This window comes from Cydia amplana, chromosome 6 (genome assembly GCF_948474715.1).
Source record: "Cydia amplana chromosome 6, ilCydAmpl1.1, whole genome shotgun sequence".
Classification (NCBI taxonomy): Eukaryota; Metazoa; Arthropoda; class Insecta; order Lepidoptera; family Tortricidae; genus Cydia; species Cydia amplana.
Window position 1 is genome coordinate 19,971,680 of NC_086074.1, and position 18,210 is coordinate 19,989,889.

General features: G+C 37.1%; 1 protein-coding gene and 1 long non-coding RNA gene across 2 annotated transcripts; both read left to right on the top strand.

Moving 5' to 3' along the window:
* Window positions 1-5,963: 5,963 nt before the first annotated feature.
* On the top strand, window positions 5,964-16,579 carry LOC134649059 (uncharacterized). Its single transcript, XM_063503773.1, has 6 exons — window positions 5,964-6,138; window positions 6,635-6,852; window positions 14,297-14,484; window positions 14,874-15,036; window positions 15,548-15,695; window positions 16,121-16,579. The coding sequence occupies exons 1-6, from the start codon at window positions 6,020-6,022 to the stop codon at window positions 16,539-16,541; spliced, it is 1,257 nt and encodes a 418-aa protein (XP_063359843.1). The 5' UTR covers window positions 5,964-6,019; the 3' UTR covers window positions 16,542-16,579.
* LOC134649060 (uncharacterized) lies at window positions 9,753-11,591 on the top strand. The gene is made up of 2 exons (XR_010096936.1): window positions 9,753-9,883; window positions 11,275-11,591. It is a non-coding gene; the product is annotated as an uncharacterized LOC134649060 (long non-coding RNA).
* Window positions 16,580-18,210: the final 1,631 nt, after the last annotated feature.

Consider the following 18,210-nt stretch of genomic DNA (forward strand, 5'->3'; position numbering starts at 1 on the left):
GCTACTTGACAATAGATGTAGCACCGACCGGAAAGTCTTATCTCAACAGCATAAGACTTTCCAGTCGGTGCTACATCTAATGTCAAGTAGCAGTACTGATAGTTCCGCTACTCGATGCTAGATGCTAATAGTCTTTTTGGTACTAAAACTGATGTATGGAGTGAGCAATCTATGTATTTTTTTCTCTATGGCCATATTTAATTTAACATGTCAAAGAAATGTCAATTTGCTGTCCGCTCAATATAATTAATTCGTTTAAAAACACTTAAAATTACTCCTTTGATTTTTTAACAAACAATAATACTTTTTGATACAATATTTAAAAAAAATAATGAACGGAGCTAAAATGGACAATTGGACAGCTTTAAAAATTATCTCATAAAAGTCATTTCGTGTTCTTGCCTAATTATTTATTGTTAATTTAATTTAAAACACTATTAACCTGTCGAATCCCACGATATGACGTCACCATAAGCGTTCTGGCTCATATATGAGCCGTGGGAGCTGACAGATTAATGTTAAAGAATTCTTAAGAACTTACTAACACTACTTAATAGATGTTAAGATAAAAATATGACAGCTGGCTTGTCAAATTGTTAGAATTTTAAACACTCCCAATGCCTCAAAATATTTCAAAAATGTCTTATATTAATGACAAATAATTATTGTAACATGTAACCATATCTATTAGTAATTTAGTAAACTATCTGAATTTGTAATGTAGGAAATATTCAAAATATGTATCTACTATCTAGTTCTAGTGTATAAAATATGTAGGTATTGGAATCTCTTATACCACTTTTAATAATTTACCGTCAGTCGTAGCAGAAAATTGTTTTTGTTTTTTAAAGTTTAGCAAAGAGCTAAAACATTTTTTTCTGTGTTTAAAGGAAAACCCTAAACATATTTCTTTGTTTAATAAACACAAATCGTTTTCGTAGAAATACATGCCAAAATGTAGTCGGACTGTATATAAGAATTTAGAAAAGCATGTTTTTTTGATATGGCAACAGATTGATTCAAAATCTAATAGACTTATACAAACATATTTATTTCAATTGCTATTAATTCATTATTAAAATAAAAAGTATTTGTGTTTTCATAGTTTCTTAGTGATTAATTTAATTTATTAATACGTTGCTAGTATATGCACCAAGTGTTTGTTTAAAATATTTCTTGCCAATATCAGTTTTATATGTGTACTATAAAATTATAGCGTCCCGCCCCGGCTTCGCACGGGTTAACAAATTATACATAAACCTTCCTCTTGAATCACTCTATCTATTAAAAAAACCGCATCAAAATCCGTTGCGTAGTTTTAAAGATCTTAGCATACAGACAGCAGAAAGCGACTGTGTTTTATACTATGTAGTGATAAAACGCATAAGTATCGTTTTCTGATAAAATGTTCCACATTGTCGAAACTCAATAAGACGCTAAAAGCTTAAAGATTCGATTAGTCATTTACTTTACGAATAACTGACGACAATGTGGTACCTTTTCTGGGAAACATCACATTTATTTTAATTACTTCGTAGGTTGTTGGTCGGCTGTGATCAACAATAATATTGTATAATAAAATGTTCAGGTCAATCGAAATTAAAAATGTACATAAAAACATAATAAATAAATAAATAAATACATAAAACTCCTGCTAAGAAAATAACAAGTATCTCATACTCGATGCATTATCTCATAAACACTGTATGAAATTCACGCTATGCGAGGAAAGTACTGTAAGTTTGATTTCATATTAGTCGTTAAAAAGGGACCTGGCTGTAGGCATTTGTATTCAAGCAATATTAAAGGTCTATTGGTCGTCATGTATTTTGTATTTAACTCGATGTTTCGGACGTGTCACAGCGCCTACGGATTAGATATCATGAATGTGTGGACTTCAGGTGTTGCAACACGGTCAAAACATTGAGGTGAAAATGCATTTAAGTTCCGTTTATTTTGATTATTTAGTTGGGGTTTGAAGTTTAAGCCGGTGTGACGAATGTATGGACACAAAATAGCACAATTATTTCTGTCAAACTTGTATAGAAATAACATTAAGTTATGCGTGAGTAAAATTTACCGATATTAATATCAAATCCATCTATATATACGTCATCTAATTTTATTTAAGGTAAAATAGCCTTACCAAGAGGTAATAATAATTATACCCAATTTAACAAAAAAATATTTATCTATTATATCGTCGTGTCGCGTGATCCATTTCCTGTTTCCTGCATTTAATTTCATGTATTTGAGGCGAAAAAGTCAATGCAAACGTAGTTGAACGTATTTTAAAAAGCTAAGTTGTGATTGACAGATGGTTTTAATTTTCTACCTTAACGCAAACAAAATAAAGTCGAAATCTAAAATATTCTGCACAACCGTATGATGCTTGTATAGGTAATATTGATATGATTATTACAACACAGTATAAACACCATCTGTCAGCGACGAAATAAAGATTCATTGATTATATACAGGGTGCTTCCTGTAACAGGAGCAATAAATTAAACTGTAGGCTGTACTCCTCAAACTGACCAACATTTGCTCAGCAACTTTTAAAAATTATGAATCCTTTAGACTTCCTCTTTTTCATACAAAATAAATATTGCCTTCAATGTACGCTGCCATCAGTGTATTTGACGTTGCTTGTCACGCTTTAAACATAAAAAAATTTGCAATACATTGCGTCTTAGAATAAACTTTAAAGTGTAATAAAAATCAAAACCCGAGTTATTTTCCAAAGTTGCTGAACAAATGTTGGTCAGTTTGAGGAGTACAGCCTACAGTTTAATTTATTGCTCCTGTTACAGGAAGCACTCTGTATATTACTTATGTAAAGTGTTAATTAATTCGTGCTTCGGATTTGACAGCTGATGTAGATGGCGTTGGCATTGATTATGCAGTAATTCAGTTACCACAAAAACTATTTCAACTAGTAAACTCGGATCATCTTTTTTCTTAAACTTTACATATCTTATATCATCAATGCATCTTTGCTAAAGGTAGTATTGTACGCTATTAGAAACATTCCAATGTAAAAAGAGCTTATTATTATAATAATAAGTAGTCACTGTAAATAGTGTTATTCGTTTCTGTTGATATTTGGTTATCTTTTATAGGGCGCTGTATGATAACTGTTTTGTTGAATTGTTTTTCATTTATTATTTAACTATAATGCTGGTAATATTTTTAAGTGATATTGTCCATTACTGTTAATGCCATATGTGTGGATCTTAAATGTCGAGTTTACAAACATCACCCATCAAATAACGTACTCCGATCTTAAACGCCGCCAACGTGATTCCAACCCCGTTGGTGGTGCGGGTGTCCATGGGCGACGATAATCGCTTACCATCAGGCGATTCGTCTTCTCGTTTGCCTCCTATTAAAATGAAGACATCTTTACAAGCCGACGATCCAAAATTATTTACACGACATTACTGTCAGATGGTCTTGGGAAAATTCCTATAGTTTGGTAACAACATAGGGGTTTTTTGTTAACGAGTTTGATATGATACCAGCATAAGTTGTTTGCCACCAACTTGGTACAAAAATATGTCTGTTTGTTTTTTAATAATAGATATATGTTAAGTATTTTTGTATTTTATTTTAAAATATTATTGGACAAACTTACACAAATCGACCTAGTCCCACGGCGTTAAGCTCAATAAGGCTTGTGTTGTGGTTGGTTGTGGGTACTAGAGACGATATACATATAATAATATAGATACATATAATTACTTAAATACATAGAAAACATCCATAACTAATGATGAACAAATATTTGTGATAAACACACAAATAAATGCCCTTACCGGGATTCGAACCCGGGACCCCCAGCTTCGTAGGCAGGGTCACTATACCGACTATTAGGCTACGGAGACCGTTTACCACATGTAAAGCTGTAAGAGAATATTGCCAGCATTATGTTCGACTTTCTATTGATTACATTATCATTATGATTGTATGTATGTATGAATAGCGTAAGGTCTGTATGTATACCCGCGGTAGAGTAGGAGGTAGTGAATGCACTTGTGAATGACAATAAAGCGTCTCAAACATTGATTTTGTTTTGATTTAGGGTTCCGTACCCAAAGGGTAAAACGGGGCCCTATTACTAAGACTCCACTGTCCGTCTGTCTGTCAGCAGGCTGTAACTCATGAACCGTGATAGCTAGACACTTCTATCTCGCTCATGCTTAAGCTCAGTGAGAGTGAGAGAAGAACGCGAAGTCGCAAACTTACTGTGCCTTCACAAGCGCAGTAGACATACATAGGAAGTGGTCAGCTAGTTTCATAAACATATCTACTGTCATTGTCTGTGGCTCTCTGTCACAGTTATGTCACTGACACTGAAGTGTCACTATGACATTCAGTAGCAGTGTTGCTATACGAGAAAGTTTAGTGTTCTTTCGAGTAATTTTTGAGGCCTATGCAATTATTAAAACTAAAGTCCGTCAACCAAATCTTGTCAGTAGTAAAAGGCGGCAAATTTGAAAAATCGCGGGTTAGCAACACTGTGTTCAAATAATTCCAAAACGCGTGTCATCTGTGTTTTATCTGTGGAATGTGGATTGTGAATGACAGCCGTCACCTTATTTGTTTTCATTCTGAATCGTTTCTGTTTCAAGAGATATTTCTGCTGTCACCATTAAATACCAATACATTAAATAAGAATAAGCAAAGCTAAGGGGCCTACAATGTACAATCATGCTCGTTGATGGTAAACATTACTGAAACAAACAAACAAGTACTGGAAGAACTCTTTCGAACTTTTAAGATTATGTTCAGTTTTTTTGTTTTAGGGTTAAAAGGCATAAATAAAATTAAAACGTATGCCTAAATCTATCCAACAAGACCATAAATTGTGTCCTGGAAACCGTCCATAGGCCCACATGTCTAATATTTTCAGCAATCAGTTGTGACTATTTACAAAGGTAAACCTTTTAAACAGTATTAAGAGCCTTGATTATATCGCCGTTCTTTCGATTGCGAAAGAACGGCGATATAATTAGGTAGATATTGATCTACCTAATCCATACATGTTTGTTGCAGGATTAAATCTTGCCCAATATAAGGCGTTCGTAGTAGGTAGTATCTCTTCAGACAATACTTACCTATGGCGGTTTATGTACGTGTACAACGCAACCAAGTCGAAAAGTGACCCTTATCTTATTTACCTTTAAATTAAATAAACACCCAAATATCAGTTGTTTTATTTTTAATATGTATATTGTACAATATATACCAATCAAAAAAAATACACAGGTATGTCATATTCATCCAGAACAGTACACTAATTTACATTAACAAGTGGCATATTATATTGTAAATAACAAATATATGCACTATCTAATTATCTGCATTTTGATATGATTTTATTTTAGTAAACTTAGAAGACATAGATAGGGAACAAAGAGAATATAAGCACTACGATAGGGAGTTGTTTTTGATATCTTCCAATTTGTTCATAATTTTGATTAACATTGTTTTAACATCGCTTTTAAATTGTCCGTCCATGTTTCAATTTTTTTCAATAAACCGCGAGTGACAATTTGAATTGACGTACGCAGGGCGCGCTCAGCGGAAAAAAAAATCTTTTGGTTCGATGATTGCTGCTTTTCTTAGTGCAATACTGCTCTTTGAGTGTTGCCCTACTTTAGTTTGCTTTACATTGCTACTGACAAGATTTGGTTGACGGACTATATACAAAACATCTTCTAATTATTTTTTTGCTAAGACGCAAATATTTTTATAGATTTAAATTATTATGATTGATCAATTAAGTTGTAATCCAGCATATTACCGAAAATTTTTAAAACATATTCGCGAATAACCTGATAGCGGGTTGGCAATACTGTATACTTGTTGAGCAGTGAGCACTATTAAATTTTATTTTACTTGTAAAGAAATGAGTAATGTCTCTGTTAAAGTGAAATTAGTGAAAACAAAAGTGTTTATAGTGGATGGGGTTAATGAATAATTCTTAGGTGTTTGTCCTTGCATTTTAAGTAAAATGTCCGCAGACGTGTCTTATGTGTCGGTTTGCCATTTCACGAGTGACGCTTTAAACATACTGAATCGTCTGAATACAAGAAGATTATTCCCCAGTACTGGACCGGGTAAACTGCCCAGGTATGTTGTTCTTTGATTATCTTTGTGTGCAATAGGTATACTGTTTTGATGTTATGATATGACATTTTAGAGCTCATTTTTACACTTTTGCACCTTACCTTTTTGTAATATGGAGAAAAATGTTAACATACCTTTGACGTCTACTGTACCAACACTTGCTGATAAGTCTATGTGAAGTTCCCAATTTTGGACTCGACTTCTTTAATAACAGAGCACATTTATATAATAAATTCCCTGTTGGAGGATAGGTTGTTGTTATGTCGCAGGAGGGTTATATTATTGTTTTGGAGAAACACTGATATTTTATTGAAAATCTTTCCTGTCCAACAAACCGTACAAAAAAGGGCTATGTGCTTGTTTGCCACCGCCATAGTATAAAAAAATATAACAAAAACCCAAAAACAACCTATAGGTTTTAAATTTAGAATTGAGTATTTATTAGTCAATGTGACTCAAGGATTAATGTATTTTCTTTTGCTTGCCTTTGTATTTTCAGGGATTGGAGAGGCCTAGCCAATCTAATAGGAATAACGGCCCAAGATGCAGAAAGCAGACATGAGAACATGCTGAATTGGATTCTGGAGACATGGCTCCGGAACGAAAAGGAGGCAGCGGTGGTGCACCACCTGTTCCGGCACCTGGAGACCATTGACAGATATGACATCAGGGATGATCTGCAGAACCTGGCCAATGCTAACAGACTTGTCAACACGGGTAAACTTACATTTAATGAAATTAAAAAGTAGTAGAGTCAATAGGTACTAACACTTTAACATGTTCTGTGTGGAGTGTCATTGTAAATGTCATATTTTCATAGAAATATTACATTTATCATGATATATTTGCCCACTTTGTCATTTATTTTCAATTAATTGTGTTTGCCATGCATAGTTAGCTTGGTCGGACTTTGCATCTGAATTAATATGTTATGAAATAACATATCTGTATACACACACAAGCAAACCTTTGTGGGTAATTATTTACATATGATAACTATGTATATGTCGCAGAATGGCCTGGATCATCAGATTATTGTCTATTTGTGGGCATATATAGTAATGACTAATTAGTCCTAGGGTTCCTCGAGATAAAAGTAAAACAGTCTAGATTCAACTAAGACACACTATAATTGCACGAAAGTCTATAAACAACATACAACATCCTTGTATTGCCAAATCTCTAATCAGAATCACTAATTAGGTAACCACAATTAATATTCGGAGATCAATGCGTCTACACGTGTCAAGGGTCGATAGGAACTGTCCCGTGGCACCGCCCGCGCGCCGGCGCTGGCGCAGCACTTGAGATTAGGTGACGTCATCAGGCTTGACCCGTGGTTTGTGCACTGGGTTCCCGACATATATAACAATTCAGGAACTTTAGGACAATAACTAAGGTGTTATTATTAAATAATGGGAAACCGCAAACTACGTCACACTTTGTCATTATTAATTTGTGATTCAAACATACAATAAAGAAGGCTAGTGTTTACAAGTTTTAAGCTTTTTTTTTGCTCAAGTAGACATGTTTGATGACAATTTGATATATTAGAACCTAGAAATTTATTTAAAATCGAAATCTACTAACTCCATTAAACATCGTAAACCAAAAACGTAAACTTCATGCAAAAAGACAAATTATGCTTGATGGTTGTAATAAGGTTCACTTTTAACTATTTTGGATTTTTGGATTTAAATAAATCAGAAAGACGTGTGATCTTGTACGGGTTTATTAGGCGACTAAAGGATAGATATACATAGAAAGAGAAGGCAGGAATGTAATTGAAAATGCATGCATAGGGTTCAAATTTAACACAACATACCGCCCACCAAAAGGACACTTACGTCCTTTTCATAACCTTACAATAGTACAATTTAAATTGAATCAAATTGACATTATAAAGTTTCAGTATCAACGGGCAACGCACATAATTTAGATATAGATCGTTTCACTATAGCACTACCGGATTTGACACTGTACACTCTAGTAAAACCGTCTTCAGCAGGATGTTTGTCCATGATGCGGCCCAGTGACCATTTGCCTGGAGGTAAGTTATCAGTTTTGATAAGCACTATATCTCCTATTTTAAACTCTTTCTCTTTTTTCAGCCATTTAGGTCTTTGTTGCAGTCTGGATAGGTACTCATCTTGCCATCGACGCCAAAAATCTGCCAACAGTTTCTGCGTGAGTTGCCAGCGTGACAAGGTATGTATTTTACATTCTTTATAATCTGCTGCTGGAACAACGATAGGGGCTTCGCCTATTAAGAAATGTCCTGGGGTGAGTATTTCAGCGTTTTCAGGATCTGAGTTATCGAGTGGGCATAGGGGCCGGGAATTCAAACAGGCTTCAGTCTCGTAAAGTACCGTCGTAAATTCTTCAAACGTCAGGTTTGTTGTCAGAACTCTCTTTAAATGGTATTTTATGGACTTGACGCCGGCCTCCCAAAGGCCACCGAAGTTAGGGCTGTAAGCTGGAATGAAGTGCCACTGTGTGCCTTCGATTGCAAGTGTCTCTGCTATTGGTCCGGTAAATTTCAATTTAGCTTCATTCCAGGCTTCAACAAGTTCTTTGTTAGCACCTACGAAGTTTCTACCCTGGTCGCTCCACAGGTGAGTACATTTTCCTCTTCTAGCGACAAAACGTTTGAATGCTGCTATGAATGCTTCTGAGGTAAGGTCTCCAACCAGTTCAATATGAATTGCCTTGACGGCCATGCAAATAAAAATAGCTATGTAGGCCTTCACAGTTTTTCCTCCTCGGCCTTTAGACGTCAATATCTGGTATGGCCCTGCAAAATCTACTCCACTGTGTAGGAATGGTCTCGAAGGAGTGACCCTCGGCTCCGGTAAATCTCCCATGATTTGCGGCTTCGACGTAGCATTTTGTTTTGCACAAGTAAGGCATTTTTGAATATGTTTCTTGACTAAGGACTTAGCTCGCAATATCCAGTACTTAGAACGTAAGTAGCATAGCATTTCAGGCAAAGTGCCATGAAGCGTTCTTGTATGTGCATCAGCAATTATTAGTGGCACTAAAGCGTTCCTGTTTCCCAGAATGATAGGATGCTTTCTGTCTTCGTCTATATTTGCATATCTGAGGCGACCGCCCACCCTGAGGACCTTGTTTTCATCTACGTATGGGGCGAGGGATCTTAGGGAGCTCTTTCCTTTCACTTGTTTATCTGATGTCAATCTTTCTATTTCTTCTTGATACTCTTCTTGCTGTACCTTTTTTATGCAAATATTCATGGCGTTTTGTAATTCCATTGTAGTAATATCCTTATCAATGCCATCTGGATTTTTCTTGCAGTTTAAGAATCTTAGGCAATAGACAATACCTTTAAGTAGTTCAGTTAGGTTATCAAAATCTCCAAATTGTGTACTCAGTGCCTTTTCTTGTCTTTCCAGGTCTTCAATATTCAGGTAAGTTTGAATTTTCTGTACCTTTATTTCTTCATCTGTTGTAAAATCTTCTTGTTTACTAATATTTATTTCTTTTTCAGATAACCAGCTCGGGCCGTGCCACCACAGATCACAGTTCTTAAGTGTGGTCAGCTTCATCCCTCTTGAAGCGATATCTGCAGGATTATCTTTAGATTGCACATGGTACCAGTGTTTGTTGTTTAGGTTCTCAACGATTTCTACAACGCGGTTGGCTACAAACGGTTTCCATCTATTGGGTTCTCCACAAAGCCAAGCGATTACTATCGAAGAGTCGGTCCATGCGAACATGTTTGTTGTTGGTATTCTCATCGCTTGTCCAATTTGTTTCATGAGTTTAGACAGGAGTAACGCGCCACATAATTCTAAGCGCGGGAGGGAGATAGTTTTCAAAGGTGCTATTCTCGTTCGTGCAGCGATGATTTTGGTTGTTATTTTGTTCTCGCTTTCAACTCTTATATATACGACGGCAGCGTATGCTCGCATAGATGCGTCGCTAAATCCGTGTATCTGTATCTTTTCTTCTTCCGAGTCTGTTGTGCCAAGCCATCTATCCATCTTTATATCTTTGACATTTTCAAAATCATCTCTTATCTGTTTCCATTCTTCTTCGAGCTCAGGACTGACACATTCGTCCCAAGACACTTTTTCAAGCCATAACCTTTGCATCAGCATCTTCGCCATAACAGTGCTTGGTGCGATCCAGCCTAGTGGATCAAATAGCTTTTGTACATCTGATAGTATCCCACGTTTAGTTATCGTCTTTGGCATTGGTGATAGTGACAAGTTGTATTGAAACTGATCTGCACCAAGGTTCCATGCAATTCCAAGTGCCTTTATAGTTCCATCAAGGTTCAGTTCTATCTGTGCATTCGCTGATCTTTTATCTTCATCGATAGATTTCATAAATTCAATGTTATTAGAGGACCATTTCATGAGTTGAAATCCGCCTTGTTTCAGGATGCGTGTTACTTCTTTAGCTATTGCGATCGCTTCCTCAGCGGTTGCTGCCCCTGACAGCATGTCGTCCATATAAAAGTCTTCTTTTATTGTTTTGATTGCCACTTCGCTGTGCTTGTTTGTTTGTTTACCAAGTTGTTTCTCTTCTTCATCAGTAGCAATCTTCTGAAGTGTTTTGACCGCTAAGTATGGAGCTGGAGCGGTACCGAAAGTGACTCGAAGCATACGGTACTCTTTTAACTCTTCAGACTCGTCTTGTCGCCAAAGAATGCGTTGGTAATTTGCGTCCTCTTTTGTTACCAATATTTGGCGGTACATCTTCTGGACATCTGCCACGAAGCAAACTCGTTTCAGTCTCCATCTCATTAAAAGATTTCTTAAGTCATCTTGTAGTTGTGGGCCTATCATCAGTTCATCTCATTCTCATTCTCATTCTTTATTGGTAATAGGTGATTACATGTCAACTTACATAGCTAGTACAAATAACATAATAAAGACAAAAAATATAAAGTATTCTAAATATTCAAATTGATTCGCTACTTGCGTAGTTTTATATTTTCATTCATTTAAGTACATTAATATTTCGCAGTCAGAAATTCATCATTTAATGAGACGTTGTTTGATCCTTTGCAGGAGCCGTCAAATACAATACGTGTGCGCGTGGTTTCTTTATCGTCGCGAATTACAGCGTGGTGTGGTAGGTATACCGATTTATCTTCTTTTTCCTTTTCAGGTACTTCTTCTAGATGTCCTTCTTCAAGGTAATCATTAATACCCTTTATGTATTCTGTTTTCAGGTCCGGCGAACGCTTAAATCTTCTTTCTAGTTGCATGAACCTCTTTGTAGCTATCTCTTTTGTATTACCATCAAGTACTTTTGGATTCTCAGTCTTAAATGGCAGTTTCACAATGTATCTTCCTTCTTGGTTTCGAGTGACTGTTTTTTCATAGATTTCTTCACATAGCTGTTCTTCCTTGGTATATTTTCTCTTGGTGTCTGTTTCTATTTCCCATAGAGACTTCAGTGTGTCTTCTATATCGACCTGATGGTGCATGACGAGGTAAGAATCTTCTTGTGATGTGCTATCACTCTCTCCAAAAAGAATCCAGCCCAGGTCAGTCTTTTGTGCGCATGGTGTACCTGGTGGACCTTTGACTACTTCTGCTTGCATTATTCTAGCGTATACTCGGACCCCTAGCAAGAGATCTATGGGTCCCGAGTTGTTGTAATTAGGATCCGCTAGCTGTAATCCTTGTAGATGAGGCCATGGTTGTTGAACAATATGCTTCTTAGGTAACTTCCTGGTCAGCTGTTTCGACATTACATAAGCCTTAACCGGTAGGACAAATGTTTTATCCCACTGTGATTTTATTTGTAGCTCACAGACGTGGTTGATTTCTGCTCTCATGGAACCCAAGCCCGTGATGCTTCCCCTTACATGTTGTCGGTCAAGCTTTAGTAGTTGAGCCGCTTTCTCGCTTATAAATGATTCTTCGGAACCCTGGTCTATTAGCGCGCGCAGTGGAATGATGTGACCTTGATTGCTTCTTGCTTCCACCACAGCAGTCGCTAGTAGTGCTGAATTCTGTCTAGTATTGAGATGTAACGCGATCACTGTGTTTGCTTGCACTTCTTCTATGTCTTCTACAACATGTAATGATGAAGCCAGTGGTTGTGAGGGACTCGTAGGGGCCACAGGCTCAGTCTGCTTTAGTTGATGTAGAAGGGAGTGATGACGTCGGTGACATATTCTACAGGACACAGGTACTCGACATTTTGATGCTGAATGCCCTGGTACTAGACAGTTGTAACATAAGTTGTTATTCTTGACATATTCGCTTCTCTCCGTAGGTTCCATCTTGGTAAACTCCTTGCAGTGACATAATGTATGACTTTCTTTACACATTACACAACTCCTGTTCTCGAAGGTAGGTGTGGCAACATGGCATGTACTTCGCTCCTTGTTTGACTTCACTTCTTTTGTATTATTCGTAAGTAGTTCCAGTGTACGAAACTTGGCCTCTAGAAACTCCTTAAAATCGTTCCACTTCGGTAAGGGTTCAGAGTCACTCTTATACGCATGCTCTTCCCAGTCTTTATGCGTCTCTGGGTCCAATTTCTGAACGAGCAAAAATATCACAAGTGGATCCCAAGAGTCAACAGAAACATTCAGGTTTTGAATGTTGTGTAAGCACTCTGACGTTGTATCTAGGAGTATTTTCAGTTGAGCAGCTGATTGTGTGTTCATTTTACGCTGGTTAACCAATTTCTTCAAATTATTGTTCAAAATTAATCGTTTGTTGCCATACCTTGTTTTCAGGATGAGCCATGCTTGTGAATAATTATCAGACGTAATTTGAATGTGCCTCAGTAATGACGACGCTTCAGCAGTAACACTTGTCTTCAAATAATGTAGCCTTTGTACGTCACTTAACATCTTGTTGTTATGCACGAGTGATATGAATAAATCCTTGAACGCGGGCCACTCTTCGTAGCTTCCACTAAAAGTAGGTAACTCGATCCGCGGCAAACGTACGAAGTTGTTTTGTGTTCCTGCTATAGCATAGCTGGAGTTAGCAACAGAAGTTTCCATCAAAGTTTCATGCATTTAACTTGCAATTCGGTCCATCAAATCTCCTCTGAGTACGTTGTACAAATCTTCGTAAACAAAGAATTCTTCGTTTAAAAAGTATGGTAAAACACCCCTTTGTTCCGTAGGTGTAGCCTTGACCAACTCTTGGTGACTGTGGTTAAACGTAGCCCAGTATTCGTCAATCATTTTAAGCCGAGACTCGATGTAACCCTTGGTTAATCTCTCCTTAGGGCATTTCTTTAGGTTAACTTGTGTTTTCCGAAGCACTGTAGCACTATCCTCAAGCACAGCGAGTAATTGTTTTTGTTTTTCAGTCATTGTTAACGATAAAACACTGCAATTTCACGTACAAGTCTATTAAAACGCCGTTATAACTTTTAGCAATAAAACTTGTTAATAATCAAATAAACTCATTAGTTTGAGGTGCAATTCGTTAGCATCTGCCGGCTCCTTATCTCTGGAATGCGGCTCGCTATTGTTCTCGCCGCCGGGCGGCCGGTGTCCGATGCACTAATTGATCCGGTTCGATTGCGACCATATGATGGTTGTAATAAGGTTCACTTTTAACTATTTTGGATTTTTGGATTTAAATAAATCAGAAAGACGTGTGATCTTGTACGGGTTTATTAGGCGACTAAAGGATAGATATACATAGAAAGAGAAGGCAGGAATGTAATTGAAAATGCATGCATAGGGTTCAAATTTAACACAACAATGCTTCTAATTTGACGGTGAATGTAGAATTATTACTGCTGTATGTGGTGACTTACCACAGTAGCTGTCTATTGTCTAAAGTTGAAATTTGACAATTCACCTTCCACAAAACCTCACAACGCCATCCAAGGCTCAGAACCGGTTTTTTCTTCATACAAAAAATACCGGTATTATTACGTTCTGTTTCGTTCTTTGGTTTATTATTTCATTTTTAATGGGACAATCTATAATAAGAAGTTGTTACCTAAATGCATGATTCAGTCCTACGTAAAGAGCATAAAATAATTAAAAATATTGGGCTATTTTGGGTTTTACAATTAAACCGGTTCCGAGCCCTGACGCCATCTACTTCAGCTGTCAAACTTCGCAAATGTTTACATTGGACTTGTCTACTACTCAGTATTAGTTCAACCCTTAAATAAAATAAAATGCTTTTTTTATCAACAGAACAAAAATGGACCATAGAGAACCAAATGGTGCCCCACTGTCCTGTTCCCGAGAACGACCAACTGTTAACTATGGACGATGTGGACCAGGGCGCTCCGGTGGAGTATGACGCGCTGGTGCTCTACGCTGCCGACGACCAAGATTTTGTGGATCTTATGATCAGTAATATGTCGGAGATTGGATTCAAAGTACGTATTTTTCATGGTTCTATCTCTCTCTCTTTCTAACACGTTGCGACTATCTATGCCCTTCAGGATAATGAAATAGTAGACATACTCTTCGGATATCCTCATTACGGTGCATCCACACCGTCGTTAACTTTTGTGAAGCAATGTAGTATGTGCAACACAGGACCATTCAGTAGACGACTTATCTAATTACTTACTGTTGCAGTGTGGATGCACCTTTAATACTGCTTTATTTCTTGGCTCCTTTAACATGACAATAAGCCTGGAAAACGCTAGGATTTTGATTGATGCATACTTGTATACTCTTACTTATATCTTAACTTATTTCACTCCACCCAAAAAGTTCACCTGACTAGCTCCACTATAAGCATTTGTGTATATTGTTTCAGTTGTTCACAAAGCACAGCCTGAGGCCAGGAGCGATCCCCTACGGGCCCATGACGGAGCTGATCAGCTCGCGGTGTCGCCACACGATCCTCATCTACTCCCCCGCCTTCTTCAAGAGTCTGGACGATCGCTTCTACACGGAGTATGTCCACGCCAGGAACATAGGTCTGTACTCTATACTACAACGTTGTTCACAAAGCACAGCCTGCGTGCCGGCGCGATCCCCTACGGGCCCATGACGGAGCTGATCAGCTCGCGGTGTCGCCACAAAAGGTGGTTTTATAAGAAAAAAAATGTAAACTTGTACTACAACAGAACGTTGCTAATCAGTTTCTAGATTATAATCTACATATACTATCATATACAAGTACATTATAATAAGAATATATCTATGTATTTTATACTTGTATATACTTGTACACTCAGTAAGGTGTACCTACTCGAGTAGGTAATTCTGATAGAAAAAAAAAACAATAAATAAAGTAGCGGAAAACACCGAAAAGGGACTCTTATTACAACGGAATACGAGTGATTTTTAAATGTTTTTCTGGATTACGCAATATCCTATATTATCCAAATACACCTTATTACTTTTTCGTGGAATGACACTTATTACGATTCGTCTCGTATTGTCGTTTTAAATTTGTGACGTATTGTATTATAATGATGTTTTCAGAGAAGAAGCACACCCTCATCCCGTGCGTGTACCGCGCGTGCACGCTGCCGCCGCAGTGCCGCTACATATTCGCGCTGTACGTCAACTCCACGGCGTACAACTTCTGGGACCGCCTCGCCAGGTCGGTCGACGCCGGACGGACGCCTAGGTAGCGTTAAATAAATAAATATTATAGCACATTATTACACAAATTGACTAAGTCACACAGACAACGATATATGTATACATACTTAAATACATAGAAAACACCCAAGGTATTGTTAAAACAATGTTTTAAGTCCCCATATCTTGCTGCATGCCTCATCATTGCTATAGATGGCGCAATTTACTATTAACTTAGTTTTTTTTGCGTATGAAAACTGTAATTTGTGACTTCTAAGCATAAACCTGGATTTGCCTGGCCGCTTTCTTCAGCTTTTCAGCCATATTCATGTTTAATGACGCTAACTAGTAAGCTCTTTGGAAAGGTTACATGAAGATAAACATATGTCCTGATAGTGGAAAAACGATTGCCATTTGACTGCGGCTCAATGATATTGAACTAGGTATTAATTATACAAATTTCTTTAACAGGCTACTCCCCCCAATCCCCACAAACTCAGTGCGAATCCAGGAGGTGACCAGCGGCAGCCAGCTCAGGCTCAACGGTAGCCAGCTGCAGATCACCAATGGCCCCGTCCCCAACGGAGTACCCACCATCCAGGTCAACGGTCAGCCTAGCCAGTATGCGACTCAACCTAGCAGCCATACCCAAGCTAGTCTCCCTCCACTAGGCTGTGTGTCTCAACATACTACCACTACTAATATAGCTTTACCAGATGTACCGTCAACTAGCCTATCTGTTTCTGTGACATCTCTGTCTTCGCTGGACTCACGGAGAACGGAAAGTGCGTCTCTCAACGATTTAAGCACGAAAAAAAAGAAAAAGAGTTTTTTGAAAAAGTTGTTAAAGTTTCCTAGAAAGAAGAAGGAAGTGTTGCTCACTACGAATTGAGCGCTTGGACTGTGTGTTAGGTTAACATTTTGTCGGCATCTATGGGTGGTATTCCATCTGTCCAATATATTGGTCCAATATATTTGCATCTCACGTTTTGCGTAATGAGAGTGAGACGCAATGCACATTGGACAACGAAATTGGACAGGTGGAATACCACCCTAAGGCATGTCGCTGTTTTGGCTATTGGAAATTATTGAACGACTTTTACAGACTGAACAAGAAATAAAAAGGTTATCAATTTGTATTATTTTTATACAATTAAAGTGCCTTTAACGTTGTTACGTCCACTGAAAAAGACTATTGCAGTGCATCAAAAACTGTTAAAGTTAATTTAAGTGAAAAGTCACCTCTGCTCAACTGAACGGCATCATTCGTGTGGGTCCATTAACCTTTTCCACGCCGTGTCAAACACAAAAGCTGTCACTCTGACGCCACATCATTGAAGTGTCAAAACTGAAGTGGAACTTTATGTATATGCACGTAGGTGGATGTTGCTCTGTGGTCTGTGACCGATTAATCGGTCTTTGGCGTTGAACGTACGGTGCGAATATATCGGTCATTGGCGTCCAAAAGGTTAATAGGGTAGTTTACCTTATCATCTCGGACTAACATGGTGCCAATGTCCATTTTTGGACACCTGCCAGTTAAGTATTGCATAGCAATTAAGTTCAAATCTCTCCTGTGGTCATACCCAAAGTTAAGAGCGTTTAAATGGGTACAAACAGCAACACTTAACTGTCCGTCGGTGGACCTAATGCCTATTGAAATAAGGTTTACGAACTGTCAGTCAACAGTGTGGGAGATGGTACTTCTTTTATATTACACCTGTAGTGTCTTTTTGTATATGCATACAAGTTCTTAACTATTTAATTGTCCACAGAAGTGACCACTTTTGTTGTAAAATCTGTATATATGATCCATTTATTTGATTTAGTTAGATGAGGACTTGGGTGCTAATTTTAAAGAATATTATACATCACATCTTATGAAGCACAATTTTATACCTTAAACCTTCCATATTTTTTATTCTTCAAATCTTTTTATACTTCTAGGACGTATTTTTTAATAATTTATTGAAATTACATCACAAGGCAATTTTTGTCAAACAAAACGTTATACTTCTAAAAATAGTCGTTTTCAAATATTTTATATTATCGACACGAACGGCCTTGCATTTTGTATAATTATACTTTTAAGATACAATTTTAGTCATAGTTTAAGTTTTAAATAATGTGCAATGATGCAAATTGTGATAGTTGTATGATTGATGTTTTTTAGACCTACATTTAAGAGCTTAAAAAGCTTCAATGTCCAGAGCTAATTCTGGTGGTGTCTTATAGTTTTAGCATTAAAAAGAAGGTAAGCGATCTTGACATGTCTTTTTATTAAAAATCACCATTCAAAAATAAGTCACAGCAAATATGTTAGAATTATAAATCATATACGACCTTTTACATTCTTTTGCTTTCATAAGTAATATAAACTAATTTTTAAAGCGTTTTTCATTTTTTTTTCACAAAAAGACACGTCAAGATTGTTTACCTTCTTTCTAATGCTAAAAAACGAACTATAGCATGTTCTGGTATGTATAAATGAATGTATCTATGTTTGTTTATTGTATATAGTAGTGCTGCTTGTATTAATGGCTCAAATTCAGTATGTACTT